Here is a 26699-nt window from a genome sequence, read left to right as displayed (position 1 = left end):
AGGACTTCATATTTATTGCTTTTATATCTTTTGGTAACATTTTGGCCAGTTTCGGGCAGAAACAAGCCAGTTCAAGAAATGTTTAAATTTTTATTCTCAAATGTACAATATGGCCGCACATCCCCCTTAAAACCCGCTTTAAATTCATTATTTGCTAATTCTATAGCTGAAGTATTTTGTGTTAACGTTTAGATTGTCAATATTAATTGTATGATTAATGATAAAATATGGTACGAACGAACTGTTTTTAAAATCAAAAGTCCAAAGGAAAAAATACAAAACAAGAGCAGACCAAACACGGACCTCCACAAAAAAATGGAGGTAGGATCAGATGCTATGGAAGAGTTAGCATCCCCCGCTTACCGGTCACTTCCGCATTGCTGCCTTTGTCGTAATCTAATAGTGAAAACGGAACAAGAAAATCCGTAGACAATTCGAGGATTTATAATGGCTTAACAATAAGTATGAAAAATGTCAGCCAGCATTCCAGCTATCTGAAGATTGTATTTGATGATAAGGTCTTTGTATCGACCGTATAACTTACGAAATGACCAATTTTATCGACCAAAGATTTACCCGGTGTATTGGTCTAAGTGGTTTCTTCTCTTTTACCTGACTTTGTGTTTCATAATCCGTGAAAACATTTGCCAACCAGTAAGACCGCATTTCAAAAATCTAATCATTACAAAGTGATGATGAAGATAAGAAAGCAGTTATAATAGCTTGCCTCTTGGTGCGATGTTATGTTTGCAAGCTTCATGGCGGTGCAAAATTTTTGGTGAATAGCTTGCCATCTTGGTTATTTTCTGCATCATTGATTCGCTGCACGAACTTGTGTCCTACATAACTTGTGAGGGTCAATACCTGCATTTTGATAAAATGAATGTTCAAGTTGCTCTCATTTGTGTATATTTACATTTTCCAGTATCTTTTCCTGTGATTACACTATTTATCGATTTTGTACTATATAACCCATAACGTCAAATTGGGGCGCTAGCGGGGTTTGCTTATTCATATTTAAATATTTAATCGTACAATGACTTAAAATTATATAAATATAAGTAATAAGGAATCATTCTTTGAATATTATAAGGTGATAATTTCGGTCGGGTCGTAATCAAATCTATCATAAAGCCCAGTACCAGTTGAAGAGCCAAACCAACTGCACATCAGAATTGCAATGTAAGTGAGCTCTTAATTAAATGTAAATTTGATTAAAATTGCATCAGCATTTGTAGGAAAAATAAGATTTTATCTGTTATATAAATATATATGTCATTTTTATTATTTTGTTTTAGAATAAGAAGTACTGTTGTCTGTTGTTTAAAACAAATTGCTTTGTAAAGTGGTGTTTTTTATCAAGAATGTTTTCTAAAACCTTAGAGAAATTCATTAATAAAATTTGTATTTCATAAAAAAAAAGTTATTCAAATAAAATTAAAATATTCAGTACACTAACGAAAGCACCTGAAACGTTTGTTTGTTTTGAAGGCTCTTGGATAATTAAAAGTATTGATCATTAGTTTTAAACAGGTCATTAGACACAAAAACAGAGTTTATGATCATCATATGGCGGTTCGAGCACTCTATGTTATGGTTTCCGAAAATCATTTTTTATCTGGATAATTATTTCGAAAGTTTCGTCACATACATATAAAAGTGCTTGCTTGTAATTTTTCGATTTCAACAATTTTAGATGATATCTGAGAGTAAAAAGCTGAGCTCATTTCTTGGAATTTTCATATTAGCAGCATCAACATCAGGTAAACCTGTTTCATCATCAAATTTTTTCGAAATGGTAAAACATAACGAGTAGCTGTTGCTTTGTACAAGGAAAATATATCCTAAACGACGCATGCTAATGATCGACTTTTGTAGCACAAGACCCGTGTTTAGATGGCAATGCTCTAGATCTCGATAATTTGGCCAAGCGATCCCCCTTTTATGCAGTCGATTCCACACCACTGTGTGACAGATATATATCAGAAGCGTGGTACAAAGCCGACTATTATATGATGTCCACGTCAGCACCCAGCTTAGCTAAATGCGGAACACTTTGGAACAATTTGGCTCCAACTCAACGGTATGCATTTGAGTTTCGTTATACAATATGTACATAAATTATATATATGTATCTCAAACGACTGTGTAGTGCGCTGCCAGCGCGCTATGTTCCGTTTGCCATCGAAAGCAAGATTTTTGTCTTGCCTAGATGACCGAGTGGGTAGCGCGGTGGCCGCTCACTGGAGAATGGGTTCCAGAGGTCGTGAGTTCAAGCCTCGATCGGGGCAGAAGTGGAGCTCCAACAAAATTGAATTTCCCTGTGCTTTATATATATAGCGGATTATAAAGCGTAAATTGCCCCAACCCAGGTTATACGAGTATAACTTGGGTAGACATTGAGTTCATTTCTTAAATAAATAAATAAATATATATATATATATATATATATATATATATATATATATATATATATATATATATATATATATATATATATATATATAATCTTTTAAATGTTGTTCCAATTATTATTATCCGTTCTTTTATAACCAGAAAGTGTTATTTTTTAGGATTTTTTTTTTAGCTTTTGTATGTAAATACATATGGCTTTTCCCCTTCATTTCTATCTTGATCTTTCTTCCGTCATTATTCAGGTTCAATTCCATCCGATGGTGGCACACATACATTGACAGCATGTGAAGTCGGGTTTTATAATAATTGTACAAGACAATATGATATTGATGTTAAGAACTGCTCATCTCTCCTCGTCTACAGGCTCAAACCATCCGATGTGTGTAATTCCGCATACTGCTTTGGTAATGTGTTACATGAAAAATCATGATCTTAATGGGTTTTTCTTAAGCTCACCTGAGCTGATAGCTCAAGCAAGATTGTCTCTCTGTCGTCCGTCCATTCGTCCGTCAGTCTGTTCCGCCGGCTGTCCGACTGTAAACGTTTTACATGTTCGACTTCTTCTCCAGAATTACAGATCCAATTTCAACCAAACTAAGGTCAAAGCATATTGGATGAAAGGGATTTAAGTTTGTCAAAATGAAGGACCAAGTCCTCTTTTAAGGCCAAGTAATTAAAAATGGCCGGTATTTTTCAAAAATCTTCTCAAAAAACATTCGGCCAAAAAATCTATAACGTTTAAAATCATCCTCAGGTAGTGAAGTTTTAATGGAAATAAATAGAATTTTTTTTTATAAAATCATCTTATAAAAAAAAAATACTGAGCCTTGTGCGGAAGCAGGTTGTAAAGATAAAAATTTGTTCAGATCATTATCCCTGAGTGCCGTGTGAGGCGACAATGCGAGGTCAAATTTATACGAAGATCTGAATAAAGGAAAATCCTTAAAAATCTTTTTTAAATCATCATCCCCGGGGATAGGATGTTGGCACAATAGGGTTGAATTTTTTCATTGTAATATATAGAGGAAACCTTTACTCAAAAACCATTAAACAAGAGCTGTTACTTGTGTGGAAGAATCCTTAAGTAGTGTAGATTCAAGTTTTCCCAATCTATATCTTCTGGTGTAAAGTGGAGTCAAATAATTACATAGAAATGAATGTAGAAAAAAATTAAAACTCCTTTTCTTATAATCCAATTGACCAGAAAATTGTTACTTGTGTGGAAGTATCGTAAGGTAGTGTAGATTCAAGTTTGTTCAAATTATGGTCAATTGGTGGTAAGGTGAGGCCACAACGTGGGGTTGAATTTCCACCTAGGAATATATTGAGATAAGGCTTTTAAATACTTTTTTAAAAACAGAATCATTCGCCAAGAAAATATGCAAGCTGTGTAGAAAGATTCTCAGGTAGGATAGATTTTTCAAATCATGATCCCTGGGGAGGGGTAGGGTGGGGCTACAATGGTGGTCGATTTTATTTTAAATAAGAATAAATCGAGGACAATTTTTAAAATTTTTCGCCTAAAAACCATTTGCCCTGAAAAGCTGTAATTTCAGTGAAAGTATTCTCAGATAGTGTAGATATAAGTTTGTCGAATTATGATCTTCAGGAGTAAGGTGGGCCACATTTGGCGGTGTAGAGTTTAATTTTACGTAAGAAGAGAATCTTGGAATCTTGGTTCTTTTCTCAAGAACTCAAATGTAATTATATATGGTAGTTATATGCAATGTTTTTGACATATTGTTGATTTTAAATTGACTCTCAATAGACTGTCCCTGGACGACAATTTAAAGGTCCCACAAGGGTTCAAAGTTTGATGTATGTAGATTAAAAGGATGATTAATTTTTAAAGATCTTCGTGAGAACTGTCATACTCAGTTTGTGGTTTGACTATGAAACCACCCTGTTACTAAAAGGTCTAATGTTTAACATGAGATTATGAGAGGAAAATGTGAAAATTATTTTATACAGGATCTAATCTAGTACATTTTCAAATAAGACTCCACACTTCATAAAGCTGATTTTATAATGGCTTTTGTTGCTCAGGTGAGCGGTTGTGCTCATGGGCTTCTTTTGGAATTGATAATCCTGATTCTGATTGTGCATTATCCATTCCAATTTCTAATTTCAAAAAAGAAAGTAAACATTTTTTTGCAAATACCTAGGAATAATATAAAACTAGCTAAATGTTGGTTCTTTAAAGGATTTTTGTGATGTCCAAAATTCTGACATAACTTATTGCAATATATAAAATAAATTTTAATTTATGATATCATTTAATTTGTAGAACCAAGTAATCAGTGTAAGTAGTCTTTATACTTTTTATGTTATTGGAATGATTATAATTCAATTAGTTTTTCGGTTTTACCCTTATTGATTGTACTGCATATAAATTGGGAATTGTTAAAGTCCTATAATTCAATCGACACTAAACTTTTATTTTAAAGATGCTAGTAAATATTTACATTTGCAAATATGTTTCCGTAAATGAACATACGCAAGAGCAAAGGTTTATTTCTGCGTAAACTTTTCAATAGGTATAAAAGTAATATTTTTTGACGTTATGAAGATCACTGCACGCTTGTTTGGCTACGGTTGCATCATTTAAAATACTGAAAAAAAAAACCACGTTTATGTGTTTACAATTCCGCGCAATTTGATTTTCTCAAACGTAAATGTAAATAATATAGGGCAATGTTAAAAAGATCTTAGAAAGTACGACATCAAATCTTCTGAGTAGCCCTTTGGGCATCAGAGGTTTTTATCAACACCCACGAAGTTTATATTCCGGCGAACATTTTGTACGTTGCTGTTTATTTCTTAAAGCTTTTTTATCAAGTAACTGTTTTATAGGTGTAAATGAGTCAATAGCCGAGGCTCGTGTAGCTTTCCATAACATAACGTGGACAACAATGGATTTAGGATATATAAAACAGTACGACCCCTCTGTCAACCTGGTTTGTTTCTTCACCCCTTCTGATGATGACACCCACCTTTACCACATTGACTGGTACGTCGATAGCAAAATTGTAATCCAAGGACAGACCGTCGACAAGTCGTCATTAAATGACGCTATACTCTCTGCAGGAGATCTAAACAAGGCGGGAAAAAAGATCAATTCTTGGGTATGTCCTTTTTTATTTTTAAATATTGACCGAGTGAATTTGTTGAAATTTAATGAACAATAAAATGAAACTTTGTCATATCTTTCCAGATTCACTGTGTTGTAGGCATAAAGAAATTCAATAACATGTTTCCATGTTTTTCAACATCGAGTGATTTATTCTTTGCATGGATTGAGGTATGTCTGTAAAATTGACAAATAAATTCCAAAAATGTACATGTATTCATATGATTTCATTCTACTCGAAATGTCGAAAAAATTGAACATCAAATAAAAACATTTTTTTTTTACAAATTGCAGGTCTTAAACCATACCCTTTCCATTGAGAGAAATAGCAATGCAACTTTGATGATACGTCCAACTATCCCAATCGTTCTCGAAACAATAGAAACTTCTTCTTCGCAAGTTACAAGTCAATTAGATGTTGAATTGTCATTCCCGGGAAGGACGGGGATGCATTGTCAATCTCAGGGCAGTTTCCGTCAATGCAGAGTAACCATTCAAAGTTTCACGTACAATGAAAGGCAACTTTATGAGGACCCGTCCAACTGGTACAATGTTACGAGTATGCTAATACACAATTATGATCAACATAAGTATGATCTTGCTGGGCCTAAACTTGCTTTACGGTTGAAAACAAGCAATACAAACGGAGGAGGAACTCAAATATATGGAAATGTGACCCTCCACGACGTTCAAGTAAGGACAGACGATGTTATATTTTTTCAGCCGAAAAGTTTAATTAAATTGATGTGTTAACAATTCTTAATGCACATATGAAATTAAAATGAAAATACTTATATAGGAGGATACAATTGATAAACGAGAAGAAAAGAGTAGTGTGAAGGTCAATGAAATAACATACTCAACATTTAATTTAATATTTTTATTCAATTTCATAGTTATTAACCATAGAATATGAGTAATTGTTCAAATGTTAGTTTGACATTTTTGTTCACTAAAGCCGTCAAAATATGATTACATTTTCAATACACATTTTTCATATTCTTTCTAGATAAATATATTGGACAATAAAGCGGAGTGGAAAGGCGAACGCTGTAGTTCATACGCGGATCCGCATCAAAGAACATTTGACGGATAGTAAGCAATGCTCAACATAAACAATAAACACTGAGACTGATATCTTTGCATTCATAACAATAACTTGATTGTGTTTCTTTTCTTTAAAACAGTGTTAAATAATGTATTCTGTGAAATTATCACACTATCCTATAATACAAATTTGTTTTATGTGTAAAATACGATTTTAAAGGGTAAATCATTGTTTTTATCCTTTTGGATAAATTGTCTGAATCAAAGTTTCACACCTTTTAATTTTTCACCTCCTCGGGAAAGTTTAGTTAATTCCGGCTTCACACGATGTACAATATTTTTTCCAGTGACTTAATTTATGTACCATTTGCTAGCACGGAGTACTTCTTAATAACATATCATTACTTTTGAAAGTTTAACAGTTTTTAAATATCATAACGTTTATCATAAACATGACATAATTCAATCCTAAAATAAAATAGGATGCAAATTTAGTCAAATTGTGTTATTCATTATCTTACTTATCTTTTTAGAAGCATTATTTTAATGTTAATTAACTGTTTTATGTTACATTATTTTTTAGTAAATATGAATGCCAAGACACAGGTTGTATCACAGGAAAGACGTACATATTTTATAGGAACAAGGAGCATTTCCAAGAGGTTATATGTTACAAGCAATTTAGATAGATATAAGCAGATATTTAAAAGACTTTTAGAGGCTTATTTATAATGAACTATGTCAAGAAGTTGGCAAAATTAGATATAAAAAGACAATAAGGTTTCTGTTTCAAGAAACAGGTTTGTTTCCATTTTTTCTTCTTTCATATGTAATCATTTTTAAAGTCACAATATTTGATAAAAGCTAGGTTCAATTTTAAGCTCACCTGAGCTGAAAGCTCAAGTGAGCTATTCTGATCACATTTTGTCCGTCGTCCGTTCGTCTGTCCGTCCGTCTGTCCGTCTGTAAACTTTTTACATTTTGAACTTCTTCTCTAAAACCGCTTATCCAATTTCAACCAAATTTAGTACAAAGCATCTTTATGGGAGGGCAAATATAAATTGCAGAAATAAAAGTCCGATCTGTTTTCAAAGCGGAGAAAACCTTGAAATTGTAGAAAAAGGGCGGTGTTTCTTTTTTAAAATCTTCTTCTCAAGAACTACCGAGGCAAATTCAACGCAGTTTAGCATATATTATCCTTATGGGAAGGAAAATATAAATTGCAAAATTTAAGGGGTAATTCTGTTTTAAATCTGACTTATTACGAAAATAATAATAAAGGAAAGGCGTGTTTCAATCAGTTTAATAGCTTCGGACTCGGCATCCGGTAAAATGGGTAGGCAAGACTTTACAAAAGATTGGCAGTTATTAATATGCCAATCTCATTAAAATTTCAGGATATTTGATGGACTAGTATATTTGTATTCGCTGTAAATATTGCTGCAAAATAATGCATATTTGGAATTAATCTGCCCCGGCTTTTATTTTGCCACGGCCCGGGTTTGCAAACCCATTTTACCTAGACTCGTATTCCATACTTCTAAAACGAGGTTCTTTGTTTAAAGCAGCCATGACATTATAAAAAAGGATCGATCTGACTATGATGAATTTGCTTGTTGTGCAACAGTTCGCGTATGATGGGAAATTTTGAAACATGCAAAATATATTGGTGCCGATTTTGTGAAGTAAATTGAGGCTAAATATTTCAATGCGTTGACAGTTTTCACACATGACGTTGGTGTTCGCTTGTTCTGATTTTCGTTTCGTTTTCATTCTTTATGCTTTGTAACCTGGAAACTATCGTCTGTATTTCGTGATTTTTACGTATTAAATCAAACAGAGACTTAAGTAAATCAAACAGTTAACTGTTTACCTGCGCAAATCAAGCAAAATCTGATGTAGGGGTAGGTGCCTACTGAAATACAATTCATTCTATCGGTAATTCGGCATTATCTTTTGCGTAATGATAGATTAATGCAATAGGTTTTGTTGAGATGCTCGGCATTTTCTCGAGTTTATTCAGTTTAAATAGAGTTTGATATCGCTGACGGAAATATGTAGGTATATACATGTATATATATGATTCATTTCGAAAAAAAAAAATTGTGTTCTTTATTTGTTATACCTGTAGTGCATGTTTCTTGTGTTTAATTGTTTACAATTTCTATTTACTAACCATATTTAAGTGTTAAGCTTCGAAATATAAGCAAGATAAAGAGATTTGCTCACAATTCTATGTTTGTACACAGATCTTAAAAACTAAAGATTAAAAAAGTAAAAAAATTGTCAATATTTATTAAGAAAATTTTCAAAGTCTGTTCTTCCAGAAACCAACTTTAACAACTTATTGTATTGTAAACTTAGCCTTTTTAGCTCACCTGAGGATGGGGCCACAATGGGGGGGGGGGTCGAAGTTTAACAAATGAATATATAGAGTAAATCTTTAAAAATCTTCTTCTCAGAAACTAATCAGCCAGGAAAGCTAAAACTTGTGGAAAGCATCATCAGGTAATGTAGATTTAAATTTGTGAAAATCATGACCCCTGGGGGTAGGGTAGGGCCACAATGGGGGATCGAAGTTTAACGAAGGAATATAGAGTAAATCTTTAAAAATCTTCTTCTCATAAACTAATTAGCCGGCAAAGCTGAAACTTGTGTGGAAGCATCCTCAGGTAGTGTAGATCAAAGTTGTTTTAAAGTCGTGAAAATAATAACCCATGGGGGTAGGGTAGGGCCACAATGGGGGGTCGAAGTTTAACATATGATTATATAGAGTAAATCTTTAAAAATCTTCTTCACAGAAACTAATCAGCCAGGAAAGCTGAAACTTGTGTGGAAGCATCCTCAGGTAGTATAGATTCAAATTTGTGAAAATCATAACCCTGGGGGTAGGTTTGGGCCACAACGGGAGGTCGATGTTTTACATAGGAATAAACAGAGTAACTCTATAAAAATCTTCTTCTCAGAAACTAATCAGTCAGGGAAGCTGAAACTTGTGTGAAAGCATCCTCAGATAGTGTAGATTCAAAGTTGTGAAAATCATGATCCCCAGGGGTAGGGTGGGGCCACAATGGGGGGGGGGGTCAAAGCTTAACAAAGGAATATATAGGGTAAATCTTTAAAAATCTTCTCAGAAACTAATCAGCCAGATGATTCTTTATAATTGTTAAGACTTTAGCCCCAGGACAATTCTTTGGCCTCACGAGAAGGTTCAGAGGTTGATGTACGTTTATATCCCATAAATAAACTATTGTTAAGGATCTTTTTAAGGACTGCAATACTCAACACATGATATGACTATAAATTAGTTTTTTTGTTACCAGATTTTACAAAACCACGGCGCATGGTAACGTTGAAAAAATGATGTCAAGATGACGCATGTACAGTTAATAGAAATACCCAATCTTTATATCACCCTTCGTCTGTTATGCTTTACACCATACAATTGAAATCGGCACTATATCACTTGCCATCTAATTTGTTAACATTTGTTCGAGAATCATAAGTTTGTTCCTCGAAGTATTCATTTGTTTTACAGCATGTCTTTAAAAGCCCTGAGGTCAGATGAAGTTGTTTATAATTACAGACATTCAACCCTCTTTAGTACTTTTGATAATCAAAATACAAACACCCCCCCCCCCAAAAAAAAAATGTAATACAAATAAATAAAACGTGAAAATAATTTTTTTACTTTTTTTTCCACTTTTGAACATTTTTACAGTTTGTATCGGCTTTTCCCCGAGTTAAATCCATATTGTTTATACTTTTCGTTGCGCCGTGACGTCCGACAACGTCAATGTTTTAGTCAATTTTAAAGAGGACTATCGGTCTTTAGTTACTGGTATCTGTGCAACAAAGCTATTTATCCCGTCGTTATTTGGTACATAAAATATCATGGCAGTTTTTAAATCAAGGTTTTAATATTTTTTGGTTTTAATCCCAATTTTGAGAGATGTGACTTTTAACATAATATGGTTTATTGTTGACATAATACACATTTTGACCGTGCGCCGTGACCTCATTTTTGCAGGATTAGATTTTAAAAGGATCTTAAAAATAAAGAAATATGATATTAAAGTTTTGCATTTCAAATTGCTTGAAAATATTGCCAAATTATGTCTACTAAATTTAATATTAATAAGACGTTATGTAACATAGCTTAGGCAAAAGTCTTCGTATTGTTTGATTGACCTTTGTATACTCAGTTACTCAGTAAATATTTACAAACTGTTGTGCCTGGAAAAATAGAGACAAATAAACGTGACTTATTTTTAAATGATTCGATTCGATGATTATTCAGATTAAATTAAAATTTTTTACATCTTATATGGGAGTAAAAATATATTCATTAAATTGTATGCCAGATAACACTTACGTTTAATATTTTTAGGTACAAGTCCGTCATGGGAGTTGCTGGGGACGACCTCGATGTGTCTGCGCTGTAGCGGCTCGATCGGGGCAGGATGTGTTCACTATTGATGCGTGTAATGGGAGCCAGTACATAAACTTTCCTATTTGTAACGATAATGCTCTCAAAGTAATCAAAGAAACAGACAAAGTCTACAAGGTAATATAGAATTTCATGTGACTTTACATTTTAGTTGTATTTTTTACAGAAAAAACATCATATTTAACGATGTGTCGTCTTGTAGATCATATTTCCAACCGGAACATTTGTTAAAGTTTACCTTTACAACTATGGAAGCTCTAATTGGTACATAAACGTAGAAGTTTACCCCACCGTTTCTGATTTTGGTAGAACGTCTGGACTGTGTGGAGTACTGGACAATGATAGGACTAATGACCTCCGCCGAAGGGACGGAACCCAGGACAATATATACTCCTATAGCTACTACAATCCACCCGATGATTTCTCCCTGTCATGGCAGTTAGTCTCTATTTGATGAATTATATACGTTAAGTCAGAAAAACAACAATGCGAAAAATTTTTGCAGAGGCAGAAAAACTCTAAGTAACTGTATGTTTAACATGAACCTTAATCATTTTTGACGACACGTCAAATGTGAAAAGAAATAGATTGCTCATATATTTAACTGTGTCCGATAAGTCTAAATTGTATTACTATATTAAGCCGGCATTTTCTTTTTTAAATTGCATATAGTATAGTATAACAAAATTTGTAACATATTTAAGTTGCTGAGTACTGTGCCATTGCTGTTTTTAGAATAATTTAGCTTAATTAATTCAGTTTTATTACCGTTTCACTGTTTTATCAACAGTCTTCCTGTAGGAAGTGTGGAAGATCTTCTATCCATGTCACCAACAGTGTTTGATCAGCTTACGCCTCTGTCTACATACCTTTACAAACTTTGCACTTGCTATGATAAAAATCACACTGCAGCTACGAAAAATACACTCTTTGCGAGACAAGCATCAAAGGTCGGGAGTATTATTGTGTATTACACAGCAGCTCGAGAAAAAAGAGAGACCTGGAGTTTTTAACACGACTCCAAGAAAACTTTGACGTGAAAACAGAGAAAGTGGTAATAAGTATTTATCCACCCTAGTGATTTTTAAGGATATATTAACACTAATGTTAGGTTATGATTTATTTATTAAATCAATTTAAAGTTATCTGATTATTTCTTTCAGCGAATGAGAAGACAGGCGTTAAATGAAGTGGAAGCCAATGACATGTGTAACGAGGCGTTTCAACGGTCAGCATACTACGATACCTGCCTCCAAATGTTTCCCAACTTCAACAATGAGACTTTAGTCAACTGCATAAATGACCTTGTTGTAAATAACCTCACAACGAATTATTGCGTGTTATTTTTAAGTCTATGATATTTTTATCTCTAATTTTTCTTAAAATATGAAATATATTAAGACCAAAAATTACATATCCCATCCTTAGTTACAATACTGAATGGCATTTAAATTCGTGTAGTATGTAAAGCTTCTTATATACATAATCGTCTTTCCGGATGCACGATGATTTTTCAGAAATTGATAGAGTATCCGTGTTGGTGGCATCGAATAAAATAACATTCAATATCGTTCTTTTTCAAATCTTTCTTGCAGATGACTGGAAACCATAATCTGACTCAGTTACACCTGGATACGGCCCTTGGACAATGTCAAAACTATATCCTGTTGAACGACACAGCAGTGAATGAACATCCCGATGTCACAACAGTAATCGTCAATTTATGTCCAAACAACTGCAGCAACAGAGGTGTATGCTAATCAGGTAAGCACACACACAAAAGGAAACGGTCGCATTCGTTTAAAAAAAGAAATGAAAATCAAGTATTCAAATTTCTGTATTGTTTGTGAAGGACAATGTACCTGTGATTATGGGTTTGGAGGAAGCGATTGTTCCTTTGACGTGTTATCTCCTCCGACAATAACAAGATTATCTGGTGATGGTGTTTGTGACAAATCGTCGGAACTTTGTGAGGACATCACTCTTTACGGGCACTACTTCTTGGAGAATATGGGAACAAGTTGCTATGTGACCAGGGAAGAGGTAATGTGAGTAAATTTGTTTGAATTACTTCAACAACATACTTCAGTAATTAGAACAAGAATTGGTTGATAAAGTATATTTCATGTTTTACAGATTGATGATAAAAACACTGTTACATCACAAATCTAGTACACGGTGGAATTACAAGAAAGGACCCTTTATGAAGGATTCTGTAGTCTTGAATACGGTCCAGGATCGACGTTTTACACTACTTTCCATTTTAATTTGTCTAATGATGGAACTCAATTCTCGCCTCTGTATACTGTTTACGTATACCAATCTGCCTGTCAGACGTTTCAAAACATTTCTGGAAACATCAAAGTTACTCTTCAGGCAAGTATGAACGGCGGAATCAAAATTGTAAATAAATGGATTTGACATTTTTTACGGCGCTTTTTTGAGTATAAAATTTGTCGTTAAAGTAAATTGTGCAGTTGTTATCATACATTTTTAGAGCACCTTTTGTTACATAAATGGAATTTGCACGCAAAGTGGGACATTAAAAAGTAAAGATAGTTGTTGGAAGTGTTCGGCCTCATCCAATGCATATGACTGGACATGGGGTATGTTCGAACTTTAAATATATATTGTTTTCAATTTGACACGTTCCAAACTATTCGAACTCTTCCATAAAAAATGCAATGAAAACAAATGTTAACGTGAAAGATATAACACGTTATTTTTTGGTTGACCTAACAACATTTTAATCAAAATATTTATTTTTAAGAATTTACTTTAAAATCTTTAAATCTTAATTATTTTTTTATATAAGGATTTAATTGTGTAAATTTACTTGTGTCTGTTTTAGACTGTACCAATACAGAGACGACATCCACGCTTACAACATTCTTCTCATCAGTTTCGACCACAAAATCGGCTTTAATGCGGGAGGAAAGATTGTCGGCAGTAGCTATAGGGCTCATCGTTGCAGTTACTGTTGTCATTGCTGTTATTTTGGCCATTGCTGGATACTTGATTAAACAAATGAAAAAGTACGTATTCATTATGTATGTTTCTTAATACAACCATGAAATAACATTGCTATATGATGATTGCTTTTTGCGATCAATGTTTGTACGAGGAAAGGTTTTTCATTATGATTTTCATTATGTGTCTTCAGATTTCAACATATATGATAAGTTCTTTGCTTTTAGGAATAATGATGGACATTGCACTCTCGATACCTCAAAAGAAAACGACCTGAATATTTACCCAGACAGCAACAGAACGATGGCCAACAGAGGTAACTTTAAACCCGCTGACCTCCTGCAATTTAATTCGCCAGCCGACAAGTTCTCGAGACCATCGTCAGCAACTTCTACGAGAATGTTGCCTCCCCATCAGGATTTCAGGAAAATGTACGATCAAAGTCATCTCGACAAACTCTTTGGCGCCAAATGAAACTAAATCTTTTAATAGAAAAATCTTCGTAAATTCATAAATAGCCATGAATTTTCAATGTAAATTGAAATAACTGTAATATGTGTATATTATATAATATGTCCGTTAAATAATACTTATTTCTTTTACAAATACAAAAGATTTCAATAGATGTACAAGTTTTTTTTTTCGTAAAACTCGAAATATTAATTTTTATTATGAAGATTGTTAGTTTGTCCTATTCATGTTTGTAAAAAATAAATATACCATTTTATGATATGTAACATCATCAGGTAATTTTTTAAAAATTAAAACAATAACACTATATATAGTCTTTTTCTTCTTGTTTTCCAATTTCAATTTTCTTATGTGATTATCTTTATTGAATCTGTTTTAGTTAGTAACTATGTTAGTTTGTAAGATTGAAACATTTTTTTAACATTTAAAGATTTGACTTCTGAAACATAAATTCCACCACTCTCAACAAAATGTACTCCTTTACGACCGGATTTTGAGTCCCTTGCCAAATTCTTGAGTCCAGAGTTAACATACGTAAATATATTTTTGCTAGGAAGCTTTCAAAAAACTGAAATCAATCAAAATAATTGTACTTTATAAGAATATTTTGAACCATCCTTCCTTTTTGAAGCCAAAATAAGACTTCAATGATGCAATAATTAAGCTACTTGAGTGAATAAGCTAGTTGAGTTTTATTTATATGTTGGTGGGGCACTATTTGTTTTTACCGCTATTTGGAATTCTATTTTATTAAAAATTAGGTTTGTCTTAAAGTTTTAATCGAATAAACTATTCTGTTATTTGTATGTGTTTTTAATGACGTACTTTCTAAGTTTCATAAACAAAAATCTATAACTTGACATTTCCGTGCAAGGGCATTGGTAAAAAGGATTTAATACGCAAAAATGGCTATTGATATTTATATAATTTTCAAAAGATAACATTGTCAACTAACTTTAAAACTTTCTGACGCTTTTATATGTATTTTCTCATTAAAAGTAAATGTTGGTTTGTCTTTAAATCTAACAAGTTTATTTCATAATGAAAAAATATTGTTTATTTTTCTTAATAAAAAATGTGAAGTAAATTTCGGGGAAAGATACGAATTTTAAAAAGATTTATGTTTTGATTTAGAAATAATTCTTTGAAATGGAATATTGTCTGAAATGTACTTTAATAAGTGTTTTGGTTTTCACATTTTGTTTACAGTTCTGATTTGTTTTCATTTTTTTGGCATATCTATTATATATCAATGCAACTGACCAATGCTTGATTCTATCTAATAATCAACTTAAAGTGTTTAAATTCCAAGAACAAAATCTTTGGCACGATATTTTGATGTTTCACTTCGAAAAACAGGAATTGGCAGCAAACTTGACACTTGACTTAAGGAAGCATATGGAATCTGAGTTACATGTAATTCCGTGAAATCACAAATCTTAGTTATTATGTACATATTCAAATATATAAGCAACGAAACGTAGACCAAAAACAAATAAAAAATACTGAAGACAATTTTTTTCCAGAAATTAGTTTGTATTACGTAGATTTACACATTGATGACGTCATGACTGAAAGTTGAATGTCGTGTAAATTTGATCGGAAAGCATTGTAAACATATCTAAAATTTAACTAATCTAAGAACTCTAATAAAGTATTGTGGTATGATTTATTGAGATTTGAACATAAAAATACTGGGAGAGATGTTAGTTTTATCAATCATTCGCTAAAAGGTATGTAAACATCCTTTTATTTCTCGGCCAGGCTTTCTTCTGCTGTTGTTTATGATATAAAAATCCGACTAGAACAACACTACCCCGTATATATTGAACTTGAAATTTTATACGTATCGTTAGTTTGATCAATGCTCAAATTGAAAAGTGCTGCTAGAATCCCATGTTTTGTGTTGTTTTGATGCAGCATACCGTTTTTCGTGCAAACTTTATAAAAGTTGGGAAGGTTTTACGAGAACCGGATGGATAAATAACTAGTTAATTAATAAGAACATAGAATTCTAGGAGCGGTTTTGATTAAACTGAGATGTTTTGCCTTCACTTGGTATGTTTATTTTATTTTGGAAACCGCGGGGTAGTGTTGCTCCATCACATTTTATGTTAAGGAATATACGTAAGCTATTTATAGTTGTCACGTGATAATGCACCAATGTGGCATTAATGTACTACCCGATTTTATTGCACTGACATCTGTTTTAAAGGATAATACTAAGTTTTTGATCTAATTCAAAATAGTTATTGAATTTCACGATTTTGAATAAAACAGTCAAAATAAGACGCTAAATTGCCCATATGCTTCCTTAACCTCTGCGATATTTGTGTTTTAATAAATCAAGATTTACCTTGCAAATACGGATTTAATTACAAATTGATTTGTAACATAATTGAATAATTATGTTAGTACATTGAATCGTTTCGTGCCTTTAAAACTCAATAACTTTTAAAAACAAAGTTTAAATGCTCATTATATTTAAAACTGTTCGTCACTGGATATGTAAATCATGAACTGGATTTTGTTCAGATGTCCTTTACTTGAGAGACGTTCTGGTTTTCCGGACGTCAATAATGCTCTTATATGACTTATGACTTATGCGACAAAAACAATTCATTGTAGATGTATTGCCAGTAAAGTATAAAATGGCACATACTAAAGGGGGGAAGTAACTGTTAAAGAATTAACATTTTTTTTAAAAAGAAATATTTAATTTTTGATATAAAATCTATAACCAATATCAAAGTCTGATGATAGTGATGTACAATTCATCCACTGAACAAATTAACGTGTATCAAGCGTAACTGGCAAAAGGGCGAAATTTTCATCTTCGAATTTGATCTGCCCTTATATCAAAATTTTAGAAACGATATTTCTGGTTATTTTGTTTATATTGACGGCACGTCTTTTTTTCGGATAGCTTCAGTATCTGATTAAGGGAATGTGTGCTTAACATACCGTTACTGATATTATCATTGTCTTTTTAAAGGAACAAATCGTGCGTCATTGTCTGGTTCAATATCCGGTTTTTGCTCTCCTTGATTTTTCAATGGATAAACATTATTTTGTAAATATGTTAACTTGAATGCAATTTATAGAGTTGCAATGTTTAAAAGATTTATTTTTATTACGATTAATGCCCATGTATATGTTTTTATTTGTTTTTGTGTAAATAATTTATTTTTGTTTGTTGAAATAGATTATATTGAGTATATTTTTTTCTCTACTCAATAAGAGTTGGAAAAGGGATACTTCAACCATCATTGCAAACTACGACCATTTTAATGCGATTAAAATTTCAAAAGTTATGCTGTATTCGGTTTTATCATTGTTTTTTGTCGGGAAGTATTCATTATTGCTATTCGGTATGGTATTTTACTGAACAATGTGAATTTAGTTGAATTGAATGAATTTTTCAATCATTTGCACAAGTATTTGTTGAAATACTTTCTGACTTTGATTAACAAACATATCTAAAACTTGACAATGACAAAAATTGGTGTAGTGGCATTGGTAAAATAAATATGTCCTTATAGTTTTTACTGATATTTACAGAATCTTTAAATCCAGTCAAATTGCTAAAACCCAAGAGTTGAATAAAAGTTCAATCTTACTGGACATTAAATATTTGTGCAATGTTTGGTTTTGTCGTGTGAATACGAAATTGTTCGCAAATTATTTTGCAATATGTTTTACTACATTGAACGTTTATCGCCCTTGAAACTCAATAACTTTTAAAAACCGATAAAAGTTAAATGCTCATTTTTTTTAAAAACTGTTCGTGACTTGATTGGTAAACAACGAACTGGATTTGGTTCAGATGTCCTTTACTTGAGAGACTTTCTGGTTTTCCAGGTCGTCAAACGTCAAACAATGCTCTTATAAGACTTATGCGACAAAAATAAGTCATTGTATATGTATTGCCAAAAAGGTATAAAATGGCACATACTTAAGAAGTGAAGTCACTGTTTATTCTGATCTTAGCATGAAATTAATATATATCTGCTATTAACACATTGATTGTCTTGGTAGAAAAATGCCTTTTTATTGCACACACACACACACACACACACACACACACACACACACACATAAGCAGATATGCTGATATAAAGAACACGTTTGAAGTTTCGGTATCGAACGTGTTAAGTTTCGGTATCGACAGTGAACCACCTTTTGAAAATATGTGTCAAATTATACCTGATTTTGAACAAGTTGAATTGATTATAATCTGCATGCAAGAGCTTATTGTTTACTGAAGAACATGTAGAACATTTGAAAATAAATTGTTTTTAAAATTGGAAGCAATGTATGGTTATTGCGTAAATTGAAATTTCTATGCTCAGTAATTAACATCAATTAGTAAATTTAGTAGTCCTTTTATGGTTATAATTACCAGCATTTCAATTTTTATTATTCCGAAGAGTGGTTTATGTCTAAGCTCCTATGAAAGTTTTCTAGTCAAATGCAATGTCAAAAATTCAGGAATTCGGAAATTTAAGCTCATAAATCTATGACAAATAATATAAAAAAAATATGACAGATCAAAATTTTGTATAGAAGCCTAAAACTGGTAAATAGGTCATACATCGAACAATAATATTTTGCTTAAACCAAATTAATTATTACAGACAGAACCCAAGCTTAAAGTGTCCTCTCTATCAATAATCATTTTGATATTCTCTCTCTCTCTCACACTCATTAAAAGTGTAGATGATTACTGTGGCTATAAGTAGTTATGCAGAAATATTGAACACGCATGGAGTTTCGGTATCAACAGTGATTCGCCTTTTAAAATTATGTGTCATCGTGGACCTGATGTAGAACGCGTATAATTTTTGATTGACAACCCTCCATATCAAGACATATTGATTTCAAGGACATACAGACCAATTTAGGTCTTAGTTTACCAATCCATTAACGAACAGTCCCAAATAATAAGAGGATTCAATTCTGTAGGCTTTTATAAAAGCTTTTGAATTTCAAATGACTGAAACGAACCGATGAAAATTTTAAATCCAAAAAATATCTTTGTGTATATATGTTACAAAAAATGTGTTACGAAATAGCATATCGAAAAACCTTGATCAAATGTTAACACAAATATCAATTATATGATGGTATAAGGTTTTATGTCCATAATCGGAATATTTTGCATTAAATTTTCTTTTGATTCAACCTTAATCAATCTGAGTTAATAAATACATAGAAGTCAGCATTGATCAGTATAATAAAAACTAGCAAAAACAAACCGTCAAACATCTCAAAAATCGATAAAGCAAAATACAAATTCAAAGCGGAGGAAAACAATTACTTAATGGATTATTTTAATCCATCATTTTGCATTTTTCTGCAGCAGTCAATGTTTGTTTACGTTTTAAAGCGGCGTAGTAATACACAATGTAATACAGAAAAATCTCACACTGCTGTCTCACACTGGACAAACTGATCTCACACCGATGATCATGCGAGAAAAAAAATATTATTCTAATAAATTTCAAACATTTTAAAAAAATCTTTGATTTATTTCGAGTTCTACTTGTTTTTCTGAAATGGAAACAAGGAAATAATTATAATGAACATACACATTATATTGTATACGCATAATATAAGATATAAGGTATATTTGTCATAACAAATATTTGAAAATGGATTGAAATACATGCCACACCTTTTATATTGCAAAACAGATATAGTAATGAACATTGTAAATTTACAAACAAATATGTGTTTTAATAGATTTGGAAGTGTTAGTATCATTTGGCACTAAATAGTTTGTCGAGATGATTTGGATCGTACATTTTCCTGAAATCCTGATGGGGAGGCAACATTCTCGTAGAAGTTGCTGACGGTGGTCTCGAAAACTTGTCGGCTGGGAGGAAGTTATTGGGGTTTAAGTTACCCCTGGTAGCCATATGTCTGTTGCTGTCTAGGTAAATATTCTGGTCATTTTTTATGGAGTTGTCGAGAGTTAATTGTTCACCATCTATCCTAAAAGCATAGAAATTAACATAATGTTAAAGTATAATAAAAATTAGACATTACCTTATATAAGAATTAAACGCAATTTGTTCATTTCATAACAATAAAACGTATTAAATAAACGTATTCATTGCTCACTTTTTCGAAATCTTTTGTTTCAGCATGTATCCAGCAATGGCAAAAATAACAGCAGAGACAACAACAATGGCAACTATCAGACCTATAGCTGCTACCGACAATCCTTCTTCCTGGATCGTCTGTTTGTTTGTTTCTTTGTCATCGGTGTTCCTCAAGGTCATAGTTGTTCCAGATGATAACATTTTTGTTGGTAAATACGAAGCTGTAGCCGAAGCGGTAGATGTTTTATCATGTTGTTTTGTAGTCGATACAGGCGTTTCTAATTCAGAGTTAATTGTTGTTCTTGCACTTGAATATATTGTCTGTGTTTTCGACGACGTGTTTTCGATGGAAGTCGTAGAGGCTATCGCTGAAGGAGGCGTTGATATTGTCGAAGATGCTGTGTGAAATGTTGCCGACATAGGTGTTGTTTCTGTACTGGTACAGTCTAAAATGCACACCCGTGGATTTGCGTCATTTAATCAGTATATATAAAAAAGAATAAACTACTCAGTTTTACAAAAAAATGCTTAATGTTATATGAAATGTTCCTCGGATTGACATATGTATTGATATATTTTACATCTAATATATTCATTTTTGTATTTATTGCATTTTCCCAAAAAACTACATTTGACAATTTTGAATAATTGTCAATTAGGATACATTGTTCTTTTAGGGATCGTATATACCCAAGATCCAGTCAAATGCATTGGATGAGGCCAAACATTGCCAACAGCTATCGTTACTCTTAAACGTCCCACTTTGTATGCAAGTTCCGTTTATATAACAATAGCCGCTCTGAAAATGCAACAACTGCACATTAGATTATAGCGAGACACTTAATACTTCGTAATGCTTGATATAAGGGAATTAAAGTCAAATACTTCTAAAAGAACTGTTAGAGTTGAAATTTTCATTCAAATATGGGTACTTGCCTGAAGAGTAACTTTGATGTTTCCAGAAATGTTTTGAAATGTCTGACAGGCAGATTGGTATATATAAACAGTATACTGGGGCGAGAATTGAGTTCCATTATTAAACAGATTAAAATTGAAAGATGTATAAAACGTAGATTCTTGGGCATATTTAAGACCACAGAATCCTTCATAAAGGGTCCTTTCCTGTAGATCTACTGTATATGAGATTCTGGACGCTATAACGTTATTTTCACTCATCTGTCAAACGTAAATGATGAATTTTTATTACTTACACATTTGCTACTTCTAAAAACAAAATTATATTGTGGAAGTATAATCATAAAAAAAATTAAACTGCTTTACCACACACATTACCTCTTCTCTAGTCACATGACAAGTTGTTCTCATATTCTCCAGAAAGTAACTCCCATAAACAGTGATCTCATCGCAAAGTTCCGTAGATTTGTCACAAACACCATCACCAGATAATCTAGTTATTGTAGGTGGAGATAACACGTCAAAGGAACAATCGCTTCCTCCAAATCCATAATCACAGTTGCATTGTCCTTCAAAATCAATACAGACATACTTGATTTTAATTTCGTTTTTTTTAACGCATGCAACCCTTCTTCTTTCTGAGTGTGCTTACCTGATGAGCATACACCTCTGTTGCTGCAGTTGTTTGGACATAAATTGACGATCACTGTTGTGACATCGGGATGTTCATTCACTGCTGTGTGGTTCAACAGGATATATGTTTGACATTGTCCAAGGGCAGTATCCAGGTGTAACTGGGTCAGATTATGGTTTCCAGTCATCTGTCATTTTTAAACATTTGAAAAAAGAAAATTTTTTCATATACATTAATGCTAATTTATCCAATGCCACCAATACGGATACTTTATCATTTTTTGAATAAATCATCGTCCATCCAGAAAGACGAATATGTTAATACTTACATACAACAGGAATTTAAAAGGATTGTAATTAAATAAGTGATAAGTAATGTTTTGATGGTAATATATTCAACTTTTTAGTAAAAATTAAAGTTAAAATTGTCAAAGAATTAATAATAACACGCATTAATTCATTGTGACGTTACGTACAACAAGGTCATTTATACAGTTGACTAAAGTCTCATTGCTAAAGTTGGGAACAATTTGGAGGCAGGTGTCGAAGTATGCTGACTGTTGAAACGCCTCGTTACAAATGTCATAGGCATCAACTTCGTTTAACGCCTGTCTTTTTATTCGCTGAAACAAATGATCAGAAAACTTGAAATTGACTAAATTAATAAATCTAAACGTAACATTAGTGTTGATCTATCCGTTGAAAAACACTAGGGTGGAATACTTACCACCAATTCCTCTGTTTTTATGTCGATGTTTTCTTGGAGTCGTGTAAAAAACTCCAGGTCTCTCTTTTTTCTCGAGCTGCTGTGTAATACACAATGGTACTCCCGACCTCTGACGTTTGTCTCACAAAGAGTGTATTTTCTGTAGCTGCAGTGTGTTATTTTATCATAGCAAGTGCAAAGTTTGTAAAGGTATGTAGCCAGAGGCGTAAGCTGATCAAACACTGTTGTTGACATGGATAGAAGATCGTCCACACTTCCTACAGGAAGTCTATTGAAACAACAGTGAAACGGTAATAAAATACATAATCATGAAGCATAAATCAATTTGAAGAGGCAATGGTAATATACTCAGCAACTTAAATATGTTACACATTTTTTTACAGTACATGTTTACTACATGCAATTAAAAAATGATTTGCTAGCTTGACATAGCAATGCATTTCAGGCAAATGGTTACAGTATAAAAAATATATATTTTTTAAAATTTTTACATTGAAGTGTCGTCGATAAAATGTTAAAGTGCATGTCATACATACGGTTAAATCGAGTTATTCTGCATTTGGGAAGAAAATTATGATTGTGCTTTTTATGCTTTAACTTAAAATTAATAAAATTGAGACTAACTGCCATGACAGAGAGAAATCATCGGGTGGATTGTAGTAACTGTAGGAGTGTATATTGTCCTGGGTTCCGTCCCTTCGGCGGAGGTCATTAGTCCTATCATTGTCCAGTACTCCACACAGTCCAGACGTTCTACCAACATCAGAAACGGTGGGATAAACTTCTACGTTTATGTACCAGAACGAACTCCCGTAGTTGTAGATATAGACTTTAAGAAATGTTCCGGTTGGAAATATGATCTAAAAGATTACACATCGTGAAATATTATTATTTTTCTGTACAAAATACAACCAGAATGTAAAGTTATTTAGAACCTTTTCAACACCATATGTCATTTTATATAACCTTGTAGACTTTGTCCGTTTCTTTGATAACTTTGAGAGCCTTATCGTTACAAATTGGAAAGTTTATGTACTGGCTCCCATTACATGCATCAATAGTGAACACATCCTGTCCCGATCGAGCCGCTACTGCGCAGACGCATCGAGGTCTACCCCAGCAACTCCCATGGCGGACTTGTACCTAAAGATATGAAACATAAATGTTATCTGGCTTGCAATTAGATGAATAAATTTTACCCCCATATAAGATTAAGTTTCAATTTAAGCTGAATATATAGTTCGATCATGGGAAAATGAGTTACTTTCATTTGCTTATATTTTTTTCCAGGCTCAAAAGTTAACTGAGTAACTGAGTATACATATCAAATCACTCGTTTACTGTGGAATCATTAAAATTCGTGGGGGCCAATTTTCGTGGATTGCATAAATTTTACAAGTTCATGTGGACGTAATTTCGTATACCTACAAAAAAATATATTACTTTTTTGCCTTAATTTATAAGTTCGTGGAGGATGTTAATTTGTGGGTCAGAGGTACCCACGATTTCCATGAAAATTTAGCCACCACCAAATCTAATGATTCTACAGTATTTATGGAATACTAATAAGAGTTTGAAAATAATTATATGTGAAAGTAGAACAGATGGAAAATACATCTGCTTCTTAAAACAGAAATTTTAATGTTTCTTTACATCAAATTGTGCAAACGTCTTGATATTATTTCGAAATAAAGTACGAGTTTTCGTGAATGTTGTAGAATAACCTCCGAGGTCGAGAAATGTTGTTCAGAAAAATAAAAGCCGAGGCGAAATTTATTTCTATTCTAATAACAGCTCCGACTATCAGCTGATCGGTTTATCTATATAAAGAGGAAGTAAGTCATATTTTCAAGCGAGATGAATCTGATTGGTTGAGACGGCTGTTCCGCGTAACCCAAAGATTTGTTAGTAATAGCTGCTTCGGAATGCGTACCGGATAATGTGTTGACGGAGGGTCTTGGAACCGCTGAAATTAGCTCTTTGAAATAAACCATAAAGGGAATAAACATTGCTTTAAAGGACACTAACCAGTATTATCAAAGGTTTTTTTTAAAGAGCAAGTTTTTACAGTTATAAACTCACGATCGACTCGAGTTTAGTATGCGTTTAAGATCTTATAATTTATTGATGACGTTCTTAGTATATCTGAGAAAAATGCCCACGGCATTATTTTGATCTCTGCAATAACTGTAGTAGAAATCAAAATATCTGTTTATATCATATAACACATTACCTCTTGCAATTGCTCCTTGTTCCTATAAAATATGTAAGTTTTTCCAGCAATACAACCCGTGTCTTGGCATTCATATTTACTAAAGCGTAATGTAACATAAAAAAGTAAATTGACATTAAAATAATGCTTATTAGGAGATTGAAAAAGACATGAACAAATGACAAAAAGAAACCATCTCACAAACGTAAAATATTGAAAAACACAAATTGATTAAATTTGCATCCTATTTTCTTTCAGGATTGGATAATGTCATGATTATTATAAACGATTTGATAATAAAGACTTATAAACTGTCAAAAGTTATGATACATAATATTATAAGTAGTGCGTGCTAGCAAATGGTACATAAATTAAGCCACTAGGAAAAAAATTGTAGACCGTGTTAAGCCGGGATTAACAAAGCTTTGCGGGGGAGGGGAAAGTTAAAAAGTGTGAAATTTTGATTCAGATAACTTATATTTTACGATAAAAACAATGATTTATCCTATAAAGTGGTATTTTACACATATTATGATTTTGTTTTGTAAGATAGTGTGGTATTGTCACATAAATACAGGTAATGCTGTTTAAAAAGGTAAGAATCAATCAGGTTAATACTGCAGTCGGTCATTGTGTTCATATTTTAACGTTAAACATTTATAAAACCTCTTTATATTCCGTATGATAAGTGTTGTCTTTAGTTCCTAAAATGTCAAACTATTGCTTACTATCCATCGAATGTTCTTTGGTGCGGATCCGCGTATGAACTACAGCGTTTGCCTTTCCACTCTGTTTTCTTGTCCAATATATTTATCTAGAAAGAATACATGAATTAGAAATATGTATTGAGACTGAAATCGTATTAATTTAGATTTAATCCATATTGTGACGACTTCAGTGATAAAAAATGTTGATTCAAGATTTGAACAATTACACATAGTAAATGGTTTTAAACTATGTTAATAAATAAAATATCAAATTGAATTTTGAGTATCTTAATTCATTGATCTTTACACTATTTTTTCTACTTGTTTATCAATTGTATCATGGTATTATCCAATATTAATATTTTCCTTTTAGTTACCTGTGCATTAAACATTGTTATACATGAATTACATGAAACATTTCGTCTGAAAATATACATGTATCATAACATTCTTTGCCTTACTTGAACGTCGTGAAGAGTTACATTTCCATATATTTTGGTTCCTTCTCCGTTTGTATTGCTTGTTTTTAACCGTAGAACTAGTTTAGGCCCAGCAAGATCATACTTATGTTGATCATAATTGTGTATTAGCATACTTGTAACGTTGTACCAGTTGGACGGATTCTCATAAAGTTGCCTATCATTGTACAGGAAACTTTTAATGGTAACTTTACATTGACGGAAACTGCTTTGAGATTGACAAGACATCCCCGTACTTCCCGGGAATGATAATTCAACATCTATTTGACTTGTAACTTGCGAAGAAGAAGTTTCTATTGTTTCGAGAACGATTGGGATAGTTGTACGTAGCATCAAAGTTGCATTGCTATTTCTCTCAATGGAAAGGGTATCGTTTAAGACCTGCAGTTTGTAAAAAAAAAATGTATCTATTTTTTGTAGACAATTTTGTGATACT

General features: G+C 32.5%; 2 protein-coding genes and 1 long non-coding RNA gene across 3 annotated transcripts in view; 2 read left to right on the top strand and 1 right to left on the bottom strand.

The window, feature by feature from the left end:
• The first annotated feature begins 1135 nt into the window (after positions 1 to 1135).
• LOC136271676 (uncharacterized) lies at positions 1136 to 12093 on the top strand. Its single transcript, XM_066072069.1, has 13 exons — positions 1136 to 1182; positions 1697 to 1763; positions 1879 to 2083; positions 2658 to 2819; positions 4703 to 4717; positions 5269 to 5540; positions 5630 to 5716; positions 5840 to 6238; positions 6555 to 6640; positions 7176 to 7254; positions 10983 to 11159; positions 11245 to 11480; positions 11833 to 12093. Exons 6-13 carry the CDS (start codon positions 5328 to 5330, stop codon positions 12053 to 12055), a joined length of 1500 nt encoding a protein of 499 aa, XP_065928141.1. The 5' UTR covers positions 1136 to 1182; positions 1697 to 1763; positions 1879 to 2083; positions 2658 to 2819; positions 4703 to 4717; positions 5269 to 5327; the 3' UTR covers positions 12056 to 12093.
• Positions 12094 to 13435: 1342 nt separating this feature from the next.
• Positions 13436 to 14698, top strand: LOC136271678 (uncharacterized). The gene is made up of 3 exons (XR_010709615.1): positions 13436 to 13648; positions 13894 to 14077; positions 14240 to 14698. It is a non-coding gene; the product is annotated as an uncharacterized lncRNA (long non-coding RNA).
• Positions 14699 to 19541: 4843 nt separating this feature from the next.
• Positions 19542 to 26699, bottom strand: part of LOC136271843 (von Willebrand factor D and EGF domain-containing protein-like) — a 28837-nt gene continuing 21679 nt past the window's right edge. The window contains exons 8-20 of the mRNA XM_066072383.1: positions 26246 to 26644; positions 25806 to 25891; positions 25099 to 25177; positions 23832 to 24008; positions 23490 to 23725; positions 22866 to 23133; positions 22615 to 22761; positions 22158 to 22326; positions 21884 to 22074; positions 21527 to 21766; positions 21281 to 21389; positions 20610 to 21036; positions 19542 to 20480 (exon numbers count right to left, since the gene is read on the bottom strand). Coding sequence (XP_065928455.1) covers positions 20246 to 20480; positions 20610 to 21036; positions 21281 to 21389; positions 21527 to 21766; positions 21884 to 22074; positions 22158 to 22326; positions 22615 to 22761; positions 22866 to 23133; positions 23490 to 23725; positions 23832 to 24008; positions 25099 to 25177; positions 25806 to 25891; positions 26246 to 26644 — 2763 coding nt within the window. The 3' untranslated portion in view covers positions 19542 to 20245. The remainder of the gene's footprint in view (positions 20481 to 20609; positions 21037 to 21280; positions 21390 to 21526; positions 21767 to 21883; positions 22075 to 22157; positions 22327 to 22614; positions 22762 to 22865; positions 23134 to 23489; positions 23726 to 23831; positions 24009 to 25098; positions 25178 to 25805; positions 25892 to 26245; positions 26645 to 26699) is intronic.

The sequence above is a fragment of the Magallana gigas genome, chromosome 9, assembly GCF_963853765.1.
Source record: "Magallana gigas chromosome 9, xbMagGiga1.1, whole genome shotgun sequence".
Lineage (NCBI taxonomy): Eukaryota > Metazoa > Mollusca > Bivalvia > Ostreida > Ostreidae > Magallana > Magallana gigas.
Note: the sequence above shows the minus strand (reverse complement) of the source record. Positions and strands in the feature narration are given on the sequence as shown.

Bases quoted from the DNA above. Each gene is read 5' to 3' on its own strand.
- LOC136271676 (XM_066072069.1), top strand. From the start codon at position 5,328: ATGGATTTAGGATATATAAAACAGTACGACCCCTCTGTCAACCTGGTT. The intron at 7,255-10,982 runs GTTATATGTTAC...TAATATTTTTAG, and splicing joins ACAAGGAGCATTTCCAAGAG to GTACAAGTCCGTCATGGGAG. The intron at 11,481-11,832 runs GTTAGTCTCTAT...TTTTATCAACAG, and splicing joins GATTTCTCCCTGTCATGGCA to TCTTCCTGTAGGAAGTGTGG.